The 16,095-nt window shown below is 36.8% G+C and overlaps 1 protein-coding gene across 6 annotated transcripts in view; it reads left to right on the top strand.

Moving 5' to 3' along the window:
- Positions 1–12,215, top strand: part of syt1a (synaptotagmin Ia) — a 310,182-nt gene extending 297,967 nt beyond the window's left edge. For all 6 annotated transcript variants that reach the window (XM_006633538.3, XM_015352864.2, XM_069192263.1 and 3 more), the window contains 2 exons: positions 1,486–1,619; positions 8,323–12,215. In XM_006633538.3, coding sequence (XP_006633601.2) covers positions 1,486–1,619; positions 8,323–8,529 — 341 coding nt within the window. In that variant the 3' untranslated portion in view covers positions 8,530–12,215. The remainder of the gene's footprint in view (positions 1–1,485; positions 1,620–8,322) is intronic.
- The last annotated feature ends 3,880 nt before the right edge of the window (positions 12,216–16,095 follow it).

Raw genomic sequence — 16,095 nt, 5'->3', positions numbered from 1 at the left:
GAACATAGATGGAGAAAAGTACTGGCAAATTCACTTTTCAGAAAAACATTGATTCAAGCTACACTGGATGTGTTTTAGACTGAGAAAATTAACATCCTTAAGTGGTCCAAAGTACTGATGTTATTGAGATAAACTTAGTTTTAGTGTAAGAGATGTGAGAGACCTGGGGCAAAACAATGGGCAAACATTGCACCAAACTGATGGTGCCAAAAAAACTTGCAGCTGTAATTGTTACCAAGAGTGCTTCCACTATAGATTTTACTTCACAGGTCTGAATACTTATGCAGTCAATATATTTCAGTTTTTCTCTTTACTTTATGCCGACATTTCATGTTATTTATCTTACTCTTAGAGAATTTTCATTTTGAAATGAAGCAAGTTCAGGTTTTGTACAAGATTAATTTTGTGTATGTGCATCATTTTGTAATTTCAAATACAGTACTAGCACTGTACAATGAGAGGGCTCTGATCCCTAGATTTATAACCTGGCTTTGGGAAGAGACTGAAGATCAGCTTCTTGAATGAAGAACACAAAACAAAAGAAGTGTGAGAACACATTTGATCCTTCAGAAACAGAGACCCAGATTCTGTGCATTAGCAGTAAGATTTAAAAATCAATTCTAAGATTAAAAGGCAACCAGTGAAGCAGGAAAAATATATCCTATAACTGTGTAACACTGATTTAATTATTTCACGGCCATCGCTGTTTTGTACAATTTTGAGATTTGCCCTTTTTTTAAGTATGCCACTCTACTAATAAAAGGACTGTGATAATTAATTGTGGAACGTATAAATGAATGGATGTTTTTTGGCTCAACAAAATGGTACATTGAGCAAAGGGATGCATTTAAACAAGTGCAGACAATGTGTCATCAGGACTGGCATTGCTCACAGACAAAAAGCTTGAAGGGCTTTTTCTGCAGGATTAAAGGATGATTATACTCTGTTTTAGAAGGACAAGAAGTGCATCACTGCTTGAAACAAAGAACGGTAAAGGACTGTGTTAGCATGGTCATTGATTCTTAATGCTGCTGGCCTCAGTGTAGACCACCGACATAACTAGAACTAAATTTTCGTATTTGTTTATTCTTAAATTAACAATGGGATTAGGCCCTAATCAGAGGGACCCGTTGTGCAGGATTACAAAAACTAGATGTATTTTCCTTGATCTAGAAATGCTTCGAGAGATATGTTTTGGTTTGCAGTACTGTTTTAAGACTATCTTGTAAATATATACTGTATAAATCCAACCCTGTGTTTAGAGGTTTGAGGTCTGTACAGTGTAGAATGTAAAGACAAAAAGCAGTCTTCTGGGATAGCAAACCACATTTTTGTTCCACTATCAACTCAGAATAAAAGTAGGCCCTGTGCTTTTCCTATGCATTTTATGCTTCTTTCTCTCCCATTTATATAGACAAGCAAATAGAATTGTAATTGTAATATATTATTGCATTTTCTAACTTGTCAAGCTTCTGGTTTCTGCAGATCCCTATGTGAAAATCCACCTGATGCAGAATGGAAAGAGGCTCAAGAAAAAGAAGACGACAATCAAGAAGAATACTCTTAACCCTTACTACAACGAGTCCTTCAGCTTTGAAGTGCCATTTGAACAAATCCAGGTAAACTTTGGGTTCCAGTGCGGGAAATGTTCAGATTCTAAGTATGATAGATACTTGGGTGGCTCCAGGTTCTATAGTGATCAATGCAGACTGATTTTTCAAGGAGTGACACAGCACCTTCATTTTAATCTTTATTTTTAGGTTATTCCATGTTATAATAGGAATCAGGCATTCCATTGTAGTACAGCTCCAGACTAGTTTATGCCCCCTGTTGGCAAACCCCCCAGTTTAGTTCCCAAATAAAGCTGTCACAAACAAGTTACAAACAAGAGGAGGCCGATTGGTGTATCTAGCCCATATGGAAGTTATCAGCTTTTAATCCAAGAACCCATCCAATTGTTTGAAGGAAGCAAGGATATAGACTTCAACAACATGAATAGCCTGATCCATACATTGGGTTGACTTTGTCAAAGTCTTTGAGGATTGTGAGCACGTGTACAAGGTCTGCTCATAATCTCTATTTGAAACTAAGATAGTTCAGTTTCTTCAGTCTGTCAGTGTAGAACATCTGGTTGTTCTTGTTCATATTGAAACACAATATTCTAAATGAGGCTTCATTAGTGAATTACACAATGTGACATAATATCGCTTGATATAAATTCAATACTGTTAACTACAGTATGTGATATATTATTTTGTATTGTGTCTAATTTTGTTTTTTGTTTGCCTTTTTAATAGTATCCCCACATTCTCTATAAGATGCAAATTGTGTCAACATAAACACATAAGTCTATTTCATAAGTAACCTCTTTTCTCACTGTTTTGTAATTATAGGTTATGTTTTTACTTTTATGCTACAAGCACATGAAAGGTCCTGCACTTGTCTACATTAGACATCATCTGCCAGGTTTTTGCACAGTCTTGAATTTGATCTAAAATCGTTTAAAATTTCTATTCATGTTTCTACAGTGTCCTCCCAATCCTCCATATTGGTATCATCTGCAAACCTGCCTAGTTTACTAAATATAGCAAAATCTAGATCATTGACACAAGAATAACAGTGGTCTTCATACTGATTTCAGTGGTACTCCACTAATTACATTACCCTAAATTCAACCCCCAAACACCGTTAACACCCTGGGGAATCTTGTGTAGTGCCCAATAACTTGTTGCATTAAAGGCAGTCCTCATCTGCCCAGGACATACTGCCTTCTTATCAACTGTACCAGGTCTGCACCAGGCCATTATCTCTTTCTATATATATATCTCTTTCTATATAATCGGCACTACTCACAATCACTGATACTAATTACAAGGTGATGCTATTACTTAGTCTTTTCATTGAAATGTTCTGTTTTTTGATTCAGGACAATTTGAAAGTGCAACTTGCAAAAGGAAGTTGGTAGTATTCAGTACAATGTGCCTCGTATGCATGCACACTACTTACAAGACTCCTGACCTTGACACTACAATAATTAATCCAGTTCTGCATGACTTTATTGTTGGGTAAACTGAAAACAAATAAATCCAGTTGAATTATTCTAAAGGCTTAGTATTGAGGTTGAGACTTTAGCTTTTTTTTTTGTTCATTTTTTACGTTGTGACATCTAAACATTTAGGTGGTTTTCCGGTCAGATCATTAAGAAGGAATGTATTTCCTAAAAACTTGCTGAGCATTTTTTTGTAATTAAACAATATTTTAAGGGAACATTTATCAGTAAAATGGCTATCCCCACAATATCGCACAAAAACTCAGGTAGCAAACTGCTTGACAGGGTGCTGTAAACTGGTGTGAATGGTGGGAGTGGACAAACACACAGTAACGTTATCCATTTTATTCCATTGCTTGCCATTTTGTGCGACCCTTGTTTTTTTCAAGTGTAAACATTATTAGCCCTTATCATGAGTGAAAAGCTTGCATAAGTGATACTAGTGCTTCTGCAAATAAAAAATAAGAAAATCCTTCAAATAAGAAAAAGATACAAGTAAAGATATAATTCTGTATTTTTTATTTTCATATTATAATATACCCTTAACTGAGGCCAACCTTTTCCACCCTATTAAGGTAACGGGCCTATGCATACAGTCTGAAAGCCATGCAAATGTTTATGTACATACAAAGAATGATACTCTACATTCTTGCTAATATACTAATACACATATAAAAGCATGCTAACATATTTGTACACATGCAAACATATACTGTACATGAAAATAACAATAAAAATTAAATAAAGTTGTGAAATGATACAGTAGGTGAGAACACAGCCTCTCTTCCCTTTCCATTATTTTTAATTGTAACATTGTTTCTGCTTGGTGCACACGTTTTCACAAGTGTCAGTATTATTCAAGGAGTTACTGCAATTGGCTTAGATGTGAAATGTAAGTCATTCCCTTATCCAGCATCTGGATGATCTGCAAGAGGCTTCAGTATAATTTACAGACCATACTAGGCTTGGAAGTCATCTTGTAATTTAATATTTGGAAAACCCTTGACTTGATGCCGATTTTAATTTAGAATGAAAACCGGCAAGGAACACATTTTTGCTTTGTTTTGTGTTTTTCAATATTCATTTATGTGGCAGATTAAGTGTGTCTACCCAGACCAATCAGGGCATGCAAGAATGCAATGGACTGTATGCTTTTCATCCCGTTCATGGACTTAAATGTAATCAAAGCCAATAGTAATCTAATGTGTATGTCGTAAGGGGTTTGATGCATGGTTTACTAAAGAATTTTGAATTAATACATGCCAAGACCAAATCATTGAACTATGAGTAATTTGTTTTCTAGACATTTTCTCAACAGATTTTTTAACAGAGTACACAAGGATTTTTCAGGGTTTAGGAAAGACTATCAAGACACCAAGCCCACACATACATTCAAGTGGTTTTCTAAGCACTGAATATCTTAATATGGAAAACTACAGATTTAAAAATAATGCTCTCAGTAGTATTGCAACCTAATGGTCGTTCTCCTTAGTAACTGCTCATAATTTTCTGGAACAGTGTACATTAAAGACAATTGAAATATCAAATTGAACTTAACTAAAGCCTTGGATCTCCCCACTATGGGGTATTAATGGATTTTCTGTAGAAGTCCAGGAGTATCTGAGTCATGCCTCTTAAAATTAATCATTGCTCTTATTTGTATATACAGAAAAGGTCCCACTTCATTCACCATTGAATTGTAGCACCCATGTTGGTGATGCACAGCCGAAACACTACACAACAGATCAGGCAGAAAAAAAATCAGAAATTGCTTGGCAGGATCTTTAATGTCCAAGTTCTGGTCCACAGGGAAGAGTTGGAACATTTGCTTCACCAATATTACTTACACCAGAAACTGTCCTATCCCTGCAGGGATACTAGTGTAGTCATTGCTAGCCATGCTTAAATCTACTGTCTGAACAGAACAGACTAACAGGTGGTAAAACCTGAGCTCAGGAAAAATGTGTAAAATGTTCAATTTGAAAAATAACCACTGAGGTTTATGAACCTTAAAACTCCTAACCAACCTCCAACCTTGTAACGCTTTGAAACAATTACTCTTCTTTTGTAAAATTTAGTTTGTTTTAATCATCAATATGTGTGATTTTGTTTGATGTTTGATACTGTGTATAATAGTCTCCTTTAGAAGCTGGACAGATAGGCTGTTTATCATAAATCAAAGCAAAAGGCTTGGGTCAAAGTTCAGTCCAGGTTTTCCTTCAAACAAAGCGGATTGCTTTTGTACAGGTGTGTCAGTTCACCTGAGGCTCATGGCCTCTTTCAGTGGTTAAGGTTTCTGGGGCTTGTACAGTAGCTGCCAAAATGCTCTCCTGTTTATCTCCCTTATCCAACAGTTCGAGAAGTTACTACTCTATACAGATATTCCGCCTTACCATATCATGTACTAGCCAGTGTTCTTGAAAAAATAAAATTTTGCAGATGTTAACTTATCCATTTGAATACCATTTAATCCTACTTGGGGTCTCAAGTAACTGGAACATTTCCTGGAAACACAGAGAACAAGGTACTGAATCCTGGTGAACAGAGGGAAAGCATGCTGACGCCACAAAGAAATGACCCTTTCCTAGAACTCAACCTATACATAAGCCAAGATCTAACCCATTACATCATAAAAATGGCATTACAGCAACACCTACAGTACATCCATGTGCTAAATTCAACAGCTATGTTGTGTCTGAAGAGATATGTTGAAAAGTGCAAGTGTGCAAATGAGAATTTGTCTACAATTCATTAATTTGTATCTTAAAATTCATCATCAGTGATGCAGATGGACATGCTGAAAAACCATTATTTAAAGTGCATGTACAACACTTCTAAGATGACTGATATAATCATAATTTAGAAGGTGTGATCCTTTAATGGAACAAGCAATAGGTTTATTCCATGCTGAAAAAAAGAAGAAAGAGAACACAACGTTTCGGCCGTGGAGCCTTCTTCAGGTGTGAGAGAGACAGGGCAGTAGCCACTACTGCCCTGTCTCTCTCACACCTGAAGAAGGCTCCACGGCCGAAACGTTGTGTTCTCTTTCTTCTTTTTTTCAGCATGGAATAAACCTATTACTTGTTCCTTTGCAGCCTACGCATGCTGACGCAGCTACCCACCTGAACTACTGTCATCCTTTAATGTAAAGTACAGTATGTATTGCTTTGTAAAGTTAAGAAGAGCAAATATTTCACATAAACAAATCAAGAACAGCATTTACATGGTCTCTTGTGTGGCTTTGTATGGGTGCTTTCTTGGAGCAAAGGATGAGTTATTTCATCAGTTGACTATAATCCCAAGAAAAGATGCACAGCAGGAGATCTTTATGTCCTTGGATTGCAATGCTACAGTGGCTTCTGTGAGCCTTCTCAGACTCTTCTCCCCCTTAGTGTTAACAGTCTTGGATCTTGCATTACACCAAATGAGGATAGGTTCCATCCGGTGTGAGGTTAGCGAAAATAAAAAAAATAAACAAAAGGGTGGAAAAACCAAAGACAAAAAAATTTGCCAATTTGCACAGTGGCATTGAGTTGAGTTCTCATTTTGTTTTGGCATTGTGCTCCCTTTTCTTCCAGGCTGGACCCCGTAAGATAGGATAAGCCCAGCCTGGGACAAAGAACCGCTTGGCACAGCAGTATCCAGCCTGGACTTTACCCTATCTTACGGGGTCCAGCCTGGAAGAAAAGGGAGCACAATGCCCAAACAAAAAGAGAACTCAACCTGTCCCAGTGGAGCTACAGGCTGGGACAGGGGAGGTAAAGGCCAGCTGCCCTGGTGTGAGATGGGACAGGCGAAAGAAAATGAAAGAAAAACGCAGCCTTCCGTTTGCATCACAATCCCCTCTGGGACTGTCACTGGAAGGTTCTCCCCTTGCGGGGGTCTGCTCGTCCCTCTGGGGAGGTGCTCAGTGTCTCTTAAAGAGCCCCCACAGCTGCGGCTCATCCTTAATTAGCCAGGACAGCTGCGGTTGCTAAGGCAATGTGTCAGGGCCCCACCTCCACACTGAACACGCTCCCGCGTAATGCCACAGTAAAAGCAATAGTTATTATATACAGTTATTGTATGGTGTTTTGTTAGTGTTAGTCACAAATGTATTTGAAATTATATCAGTTAATAAGTTTATTTAATAGCCAGACCTCCTGGGAAAAACTAAGGTTTCTGCTGGAAGAGGTGTTAGTGGGGCCAGCAGGGGGCACTCACCCTGCGGTCCATGTGGGTCCTAATGCCCCAGTATGGTGACGGGGACACTATACTGTAAACAGGCGCCGTCCTTTGGATGAGATGTAAAACTGAGGTCCTGACTCTCTGTGGTCATTAAAAATCCCAGGGTGTTTCTCGAAAAGAGTAGGGGTGTAACCCCGGTGTCCTGGCCAAATTTCCCATTGGCCCTTACCAATCATGGCCTCCTAATGATCCCCATCTATAAATTGGCTTCATTACTCTGGTCTCCTCTCCACTAATAGCTGATGTGTGGTGAGCGTTCTGGCGCACTATGGCTGCCGTCGCATCATCCAGGTGGATGCTGCACATTGGTTGTGGTGGAGAGGAGTCCTCATTACCTGTAAAGCCCTTTGAGTGGTGTGTCCAGAAAAGCACTATATAAGTGTAAGCAATTATTATTATTATTATTATTATTATTATTATTATTATTATTAATAATAATAATAATAATAATAATAATAACTTCTAAATGAGAGCAATGTTTTCTTCAGTTCTAATCTATTACCAAGTGTTGTCCAATTGGAGCACAGCAACATTTTGAGCGCCAGACAAGCATAACCTTTACTTTCATACCCATACTGTAGCTGCATTTCCCTCTAAAATTAACCTGTACTGTTCAATATTAAAGCTTTTAAAAATGCATTAAAATATTTCAACTGAAAAGTTATTTAAAATAAACTGACACCTCATTGTTGATTGCTTTCCTGACAGCTAGCTGTTGAATGAAATTATTGGAGAATGCTTAGTTGATTTCATTAAGTTTGAAACTCTTTGGCACAGCCCTGTTATCTCTCATTGACCAGAGTCACAGTGAAGAGGGTATTGATTTTGAATAATTATGCTTCAGTGATTGAAAGGGACACTTTGAAATCTTTTGTGTCCTTAGATGCTTTTCAGCCTCTGATGTACTAAGGGTGCTGAAAATTACAGAAACTGGAGCATTATTATCCATAGGCTTGTTTATTGTGGCAGTCACCGTTAAATGGGACAGACTGGGGTAAAATGCCAAAGGCTTAACCCCTTTCTCTTTTCTCTTTGTCCTTCAACAGAAAGTGCAGATTGTTGTGACTGTTCTGGACTATGACAAGATCGGCAAGAACGATGCCATCGGCAAAGTCTTTGTGGGCTACAACAGCTCTGGAACCGAGCTGAGGCACTGGTCAGACATGCTGGCGAACCCCAGGAGACCCATCGCGCAGTGGCATGTTCTAAAGCCAGAAGAGGAAGTAGATGCCCAGCTCACAATCAAGAAATAAAGCAAAAGAGAAGCCTTTCAATACCTACCCATGTAGTGCTCTTTAGCCCGTATGTGTAAATACCTCAGTGATATATGGGTCCATTCACTTCCACCTCTCCATACACTGCCTAGTAACACCCTTTTACAAATGTCAATGGTACTTTCTATTTTTTCCTTCAGATTTACTTTACCTTTTCAGGTGTAGAGGCCCTTTTTAAAGCACCCCTTCTCTACCGTATACTTATCCCATTTCCACTAAGCACCCCCTTCTTTTAAGCAATATGATCTGTGTAGATAGAGCATGACTGAAATTATTTATTGTATCACACAGTTGTATATACCAGTATGCAGAAAACTGATTTATAGTTTGTGTGTTTGTATGTTGTTTAGCGTTTCCTAATCTGTGTATATCTTGATGTTTTTAATAAGATGTTCTATTTTAAATTATGTAAATGGACTGAGATATAGGAGAGCCGATATTATATATTATAGGATTAAAAATTCTATCTTACTGCATTCCAGATAAAATTCCAACCTGCAAGATACTAGTGGAGGTGCGCTCACATTGTAAAGGACAGTGTCAGTCTGTATGTTTACTTAACTAAACCATCAACAACAAAAAAAGAAAAAAAGCTACAAAAACAAGGCCATTAACTAATATGGTTCCATGGAAAATATGCTGCTGACAAAAATATATAAGCACAGGGTTTCTAATGACTTTTTATATGAATCTTTTAATGGAGGACCTGTACATTTAGCTTCATACTTGGTGTAACAAGAAATTCCAAAAAGATGGTAAATAATTTGCTGTTTTTTTATTGTTTAAGCAAGGTTTCATGTTGTTAATCAGTGACTTACTTTTAAAATAGGTCCTCAGTTAAGACCATCTTTTCTTTATATGGTCTTCATCTTTTGAAAACAGGTCCTCCTGAGCTTGTATGTCTATTCCTTTGACCCCCCTGAATATAGCCCCCTCTGAAATTGAAAGAAGCTGTAGCCATTGTGTCCTTCAGGCTTGATTGACAATGTTTTGTTAATTGCATACTTCCAATAGACTTGTTGTTGGATATATACTTAGTTGAAGGTTTGGTGTCAGGGTTTCAAAGTGGGGAAAGGGGTTTAAACTCTAGCTTTAAGATTAATATTTTTAGATAATGTTAATGTCCAAATATTTTTAGCAATTGCATGTTTTTTTTAATAATCTTTTGCTAATGAATTTAAAGGAAGGGATGGGGGGTTCTGCTACACCGGGGGTCTCTTTTTATAGTATCCCCTTGCCTTCTATCAATAAAACTCAAAAGAAAGGAAAACTATACAGCTTGGCTTAAAATTAGTAGAATGAAAGTCTTAAATCTGGTAGGATAGCATATATACATGTCAAAAAGGCTAGAGAAAGTCGAAACACTGCCATTTTCAGGGAGGTTACAAACGTACAGTAAGTGAACTTTTTCTTCATGAGCACACCTAAGAGGTAGCAGTTGTTGTTTTTGTTTAATGGGAATAATGTCTTGAACCAAAATGGTTGTCAGAATAGCCAGCATTTTGTTGTACTGCCTTCTCACAGTAGCAATGTAGGCAGCCATGTTTTACTGCCACTTTTATTGTGACTGCCATTTTGCGCTGTAGGTCTGTTACACAACAGTCAATGCTGTGCTGTTCTTGACACTGGTATTGCAACTAAGTTGTATTGCTTATTCAGAGACACTGCTTTGTGTCTCTGAAGAAGTAACAGTGTCCACCATTTTGGACACCAGTTTACATGGAAACAACAATGGCTGCCATTCTGTACTGCCACGCTACTGAAGCAACAGTAGCTGGCTAGTTCTCTAGTGTCTTTTCAACAAGAGCAAAGGAGATATAATCAATCAGAAACCGTAAAAGTTAATGGTCTGCCACGTTATTGAAAACTTTAAGTAAGTCAATTTGTCCTTTACTACGGGTTAACAAGAGGAATAAGTGAAACGTTTTAGTAAATGAAAACCGTTTCTCTTATCTTTGAGGAACCTCTTGTGTATACTAGATGCTTGCTTCAGGAGGAGTTTCTAAATGTTTTCAATGTTATTATGTAGTAAATGGCACTATTATAAAGCTATTAGTCATTCCATACGAGTCTCTAAGGACTGCTTTGTGTATCACTGTGACTGCCGTGCGTGCTTAGAAGTGTAGATTTCTCAGTGGATAGCAACCAATTTATTCTGTAGTGATATTGTATTAATACTGCCATTCCCTTCTACTGCACTGCTGAAGGTGTGCATAGCATAGACAGTTCTAACAACTGTGGACCAATCAAGAACTGATGGGCTATGTATAGGAAACAGAGATTTTGATGAGAGAGGGTCAAATCACACAGCATTTTGTTGAGCACTGTGCAATATTGTATGTTCATCACATAGTGTTATGTGGGTGGTGTTGCCCAAAATATCCTACTATTGATTAAATTCATTTCCAAGCAATGGTTAGGACAGCACATGTAGTTTCTGTGTGAGTGAGAGCTTAATACCTTCATCGTATATTATAAATATTATATATTTTTTGTTCCTTTATTTCTTGCACACAGGTCCAACAAAAATAATTTCAGGAATTACCATGGAAAAATACCAAAACATTACACTGATTTAAGAACACTAGAGTTGTGCATAAATATATTATTAGGTACTAAATGCCATCTTCTTTTGTTGTTACAACTGAAACGTGTGTCTGAATGTTCTAGATTGTGGAAACAGAACCTTTTTTAATTCTTATTGTGGGACCAGATAAAGATGGCACTTTTTTTTAACTGTTGCAATAAATATTGATTATTTGTGAATCTAAAATTTGGAAGACTTTTTTAAGGAAATCCCAGTATGTATTTTGGACCCAGAAAGCTATCTGTTCTGTAACTATTGAGTACAGGTTTGATCACAGATGTTATGTATCCCTAATAAAGTATCATTGTTTATACAAAGTGCATTCTTTTGTAAAGAGGGATTTCATAGTTCTAATTTTTTTATAGATATATATTTATTTGAATATTCCTATGGTATGAAAATGCTTGTTTAAAGATCTCAAGGATAAAAAAAAGATAATGGAAAAATCACAAGGGATATATAACAAAAATGTTCAAAGATCTGTTAATGGTAATAAAAGCGTTAAACGCATCAGGTTAAAGTTCACAGTAATAGGAAGCATTGCAGCTTGCAAGATTAGACTGCAAGGTTTTTAAAGTACCTTGTGAAAAGCCATTACCCTGCACTGCAATACAATGCTTCCTCTACTGTCGCCCGCCAAAGCATAAGATCAACCCTACAATTTCCTTTACAAGTACACTTTGAACTTGCTGTGTGACCAAGAAATTTCATTCCTCAACAATAACAACAACAACAAAAGCCACACTTACCTTTCAGACTAAGCTGTGTAAAGTATTAGAATCTGATGCTGTAGAAAGATCCTAGTTGCCTTTGTGTATATTAACTGCCTGCTTGAGTATTTTTTGTGTGTGGAAATTTTCTCTGTACTCTTGTAGAAATGTTGGGGTGTTTTTTCCTGCCATATTGCTCGTGATAATGACGAGCTGACGGTTATATAGCTGTGTATACCTTCATTTTTGATGAGGTGTTTTACAATTTTGTTTCACTTTGTGTAGTGATTCACACCGTGGAGTTCTCTGATTGTTGTTATATAACTTAATATACACAAATGTTCAATAAAAATGTTTTATTTCCTGTTGATGTTGCACCTCTCCCAGTCCTTTCTTTTTCTGTGTGATGTACTACTGAGAAAATACATCATACCTTCTTTGATTTCTTTGAACAAGCAGTAGAGGCTGGAGTTATCAACAGAGCACGTGATAATAGAGATTTCCAGATGACATTAGATCTGCATAGACATTAATTGTGAAATTTAAATCTGTTGCTATTCAAGGTGATGTACTGTACACAACTGAATTAATAACTCGTTAATGTGTTGAGAGTATAGAAACCAATTACCAAGGAAAGCCAAGTAATTAGCAGAGTGCCACTGGGATCTTTTATAGGACTGTTGCTCTTGCTAACTCTTATTAAACTAGATCCTGACATAGTCATAAATCTTACTTCTTAGTTGAACCTAGAATTTGTGGAGAAGCAAACACTGTCTCATCAGTAAAGTAATAAGAGGATTCTGATGTTATCTGTGGTCTGAAATTTCAGCATTGATGGGTAAAAAGGTTTTACATGTACAGTAAGTAAAAGGAATGTTAATATCAAATGGATGGGACTGAATATAAAGTAACCCACAAAGGGGTCCTTTCGACTTTGTCATCATCCAGATGAAGCAGGTATCAAAACTAGAAACAAAATGCATCTAACACTGCTATGGCTCTCGGGCAGGAGTATATTTAAGCTGCGTTTACATTTCCCAGCTAGATTGCAGGAAGTCAAAAGTTTCAGAACAAAAAAAAAATGGAAACTTCATGGCAAACCATTTCGACCACCTTGTCACAGAATAGTCTCCAGTTTTTTTAGGAAGGTCATCAGTGCAAAGGAATGGACCACTGCAGAAATTCAAGAAGACAAGAACAAAGAGAAAAAGAGGAAGAAGTTGAATGGAGGAAGAGCTGCTTTTTCTAACCAGACCAGGAAACAGATTCCGCTACATCAGGTAACCTGAGCATTTTTTTACAAGCGAGCCTGTCGTCTTAAACATTTTTGGAAATTACGATTCCTCAGTTAAAAACTGTGTTAGTGATGAATTGTGAAACAAGGGGAAATTTATTCCAATTCACATGAGGGGATCCACTTTAACGAAGAGTGATATCCAGTTTTTATTAAGACACAGGTTTTCTCGCTTTGGACTGTTTAAGGTATTGTGTTTTGGATTACAGGGGCAGAATTCTGGATTTCATAGGTCTATAGGAATTAGAACTCTGAAGCCCACTGTCTTTAGTATAATCATTATATCTCTTGTTGTGTATTTTTTTGTTGATTAATATTCCTGTCATTTTTTTAGCTTGGCAATTACTCAATAGTGCTGTACCACAGAGTAAAAAGAACATATTTCACCTAACCTTTGATTATTTCAGCCAACTGAAAACTGGACTGAACTACACTGAATACTGTACTGGTCAGTGATTAAACACAAAATGAAATAGACATAATATGACTGCAACATGAGTTAAACACAATTTTCAGAGAAGACATGCGAAGTTCATGAAAAATATTATTCTGAGGATAGGCCGCTATTTGAAAATATAGTGAGTTTAATCTTGTTGGATGCTGGCAGTGACTATGTTATGCGTGGCCCACAATATTCATCCACAGAAGAAATTAACTGCACTACTTTCTCTTTATGTACTGTATATAATGCAACCTTTCCATAACTCAAAAATGATATTATGGGGCCTATGCAAGGTTTTATGTCAATTAACATATTGTGAGCCATATGTAACACAAGAGGATGGTGTAATGTCAAAATTAAACAATGCACTTGTATAAACCTTAAATATGGTCACATTTCACAAAATAAACATTGCTGGGAATAGTGACAAGAAAATCCAAGTGTATTCTTTGTCAAAAAGCAACCTTATTCAATCCAAGATACTCTGAATCCCTTTTGTGAAAAAATTGCAATTTCTTCCATTAAGAAGCAATAAAGAGAATGATCACTTGATTATGAATATAGAAGTCACTTCTTTACATCATAGTCAAGGCTTTCTATAAATGCGCAGTCATGATGAAGAAGGCACTGACCATCATGGACAATTCTTTGAAATGTTAACTTGAAACACTAAATACCAAATGCCAACATGCACTGAATAATCTGTTTCAATACTGGTAAATTGTAATTATCAGAATAAGTTTGTTACAAAGGATATGTTTACCACTAAAAAGCTAAATAAAGACACTATTTATCACCTCACAGTCTGTTAAAATAATTTGCAGCTTCAGTATTTTAGCATAACAGAAAATAATCTTACACAATATATTTCACTGTCAGACTTTTTATTATCTGCAAAGATGCTCACCTCTTACAAATACCAAAATGAAATGTGGACGTGTTTGTTTTCTCTATATTTATAATGCCTTTCAACATTACAAGATGATGCATACACATTTTTTAAAACGTAATATTTTGATCAAAGACTGACTGCTCAAACCAAAAACTTTTAAGGATATGTTTCAATTAATGACAGCAAAAGCCAAAGAGAAAATAAATAAATATGTTTAATGTTTACATATTCAAACCCATGACCTCAATATCTGATGGAAGCAGTTTTGACAGATACTTCATCCGTATTTTTGAGTAATTCTCAACCAACTTTGAATGCGGACTTGATGCAATTGTTTTCATATTCCTCTCTGCAGATTTGCTCAAGCTCTCTCAAGTTGCTTGGGGATCATTTATCCTTTCCTCAGATCCTCGGTAGGATACAAAGGATATGTAAGCCAGGACTTTGACAGAGCCACTCAAGGACATTCACTTTCTTATTCTTAAACCTCTCCAGTGTAGCTTGGACCTTGTGCTTTGGATTATTGTCCTGCTGAAAGGTGAATTAGATCTGAAGCAATTATTCTTCTAAATTGTATCTATATTTTGCTCTATCTATACTCTCTTCATTCATGAAATGTTTTCCAGTCCTTGCTGATGAGAAGCAGAATTATAACATAATGCAGTGTCACTTGCAGTGCGCATTATAATGATAATACACACCGTGAATACTCCTAACGGGATGAGAACGAGTTTAAATGCTGTTTAATAGTTTATGCTGTAGATGGCGTTTGGCACTGGCAGTGATAAGGAATCTGCGGTTCTGGCAAAGGTCAAAAGGCAAAGCAATTAAAGGCACTGCCAAAACATTTCGCACATTAATTTGTGTGTGGTTTCTTATGGAAGCCCGTTTCCGCCAGGGAGTAAAAAAAAAAAAACACGTTATGGTATCTCAGAATTCCGATTTAGTATCTCAGAATTGCGACTTAGTAACTCAGAATACCGACTTAGTAACTCAGAATTGCGACCTAGCATCTCAGAATTCCGACTTAGCATCTCAGAATTGCGACTTAGCATCTCAGAATTCCGACTTAGTATCTCAGAATTGCGACTTAGCAACTCAGAATTACGACTTAGTATCTCAGAATTACGACTTAGTATCTCAGAATTGCGACTTAGTAACTCAGAATTCCGACTTAGTAACTCAGAATTGCGACCTAGCATCTCAGAATTCCGACTTAGTATCTCAGAATTGCGACTTAGCATCTCAGAATTCTGACTTACTAAGTCGCAATTCTGAGATACCATAGCGCGTTTTTTTTTACTCCCTGGCGGAAACAGGCTTCCATAGTTTCTTGATCACTCTGCAGGTTGGTAAAACTGTTTAAAACCTCATTAATATGTTAAAAAATGAGCATGAGTCGAATGATTGCACGTTATGGCTAATGTATAAAGTTTTTGGTAAATGTTAATCGCTGTTACAATGCATTTATTGTACAAATTTGTTTAAACTAATTGAGCCCTTTCGATAGGCTAATAGGCAGGTATACAGGATGTGATTGTCACGCACTGAAATGTGGTGTTATGTTTGAGTTGTGGAAATAACTATAAATTAGTTTAGGGTTTATGTAGAGGCCACACT

This window comes from Lepisosteus oculatus, chromosome 7, assembly GCF_040954835.1.
Source record: "Lepisosteus oculatus isolate fLepOcu1 chromosome 7, fLepOcu1.hap2, whole genome shotgun sequence".
NCBI classification, from domain to species: Eukaryota; Metazoa; Chordata; class Actinopteri; order Semionotiformes; family Lepisosteidae; genus Lepisosteus; species Lepisosteus oculatus.
The sequence above is the reverse complement of the archived record's forward strand: the minus strand, read 5'-3'. Positions and strand labels throughout refer to the sequence as shown.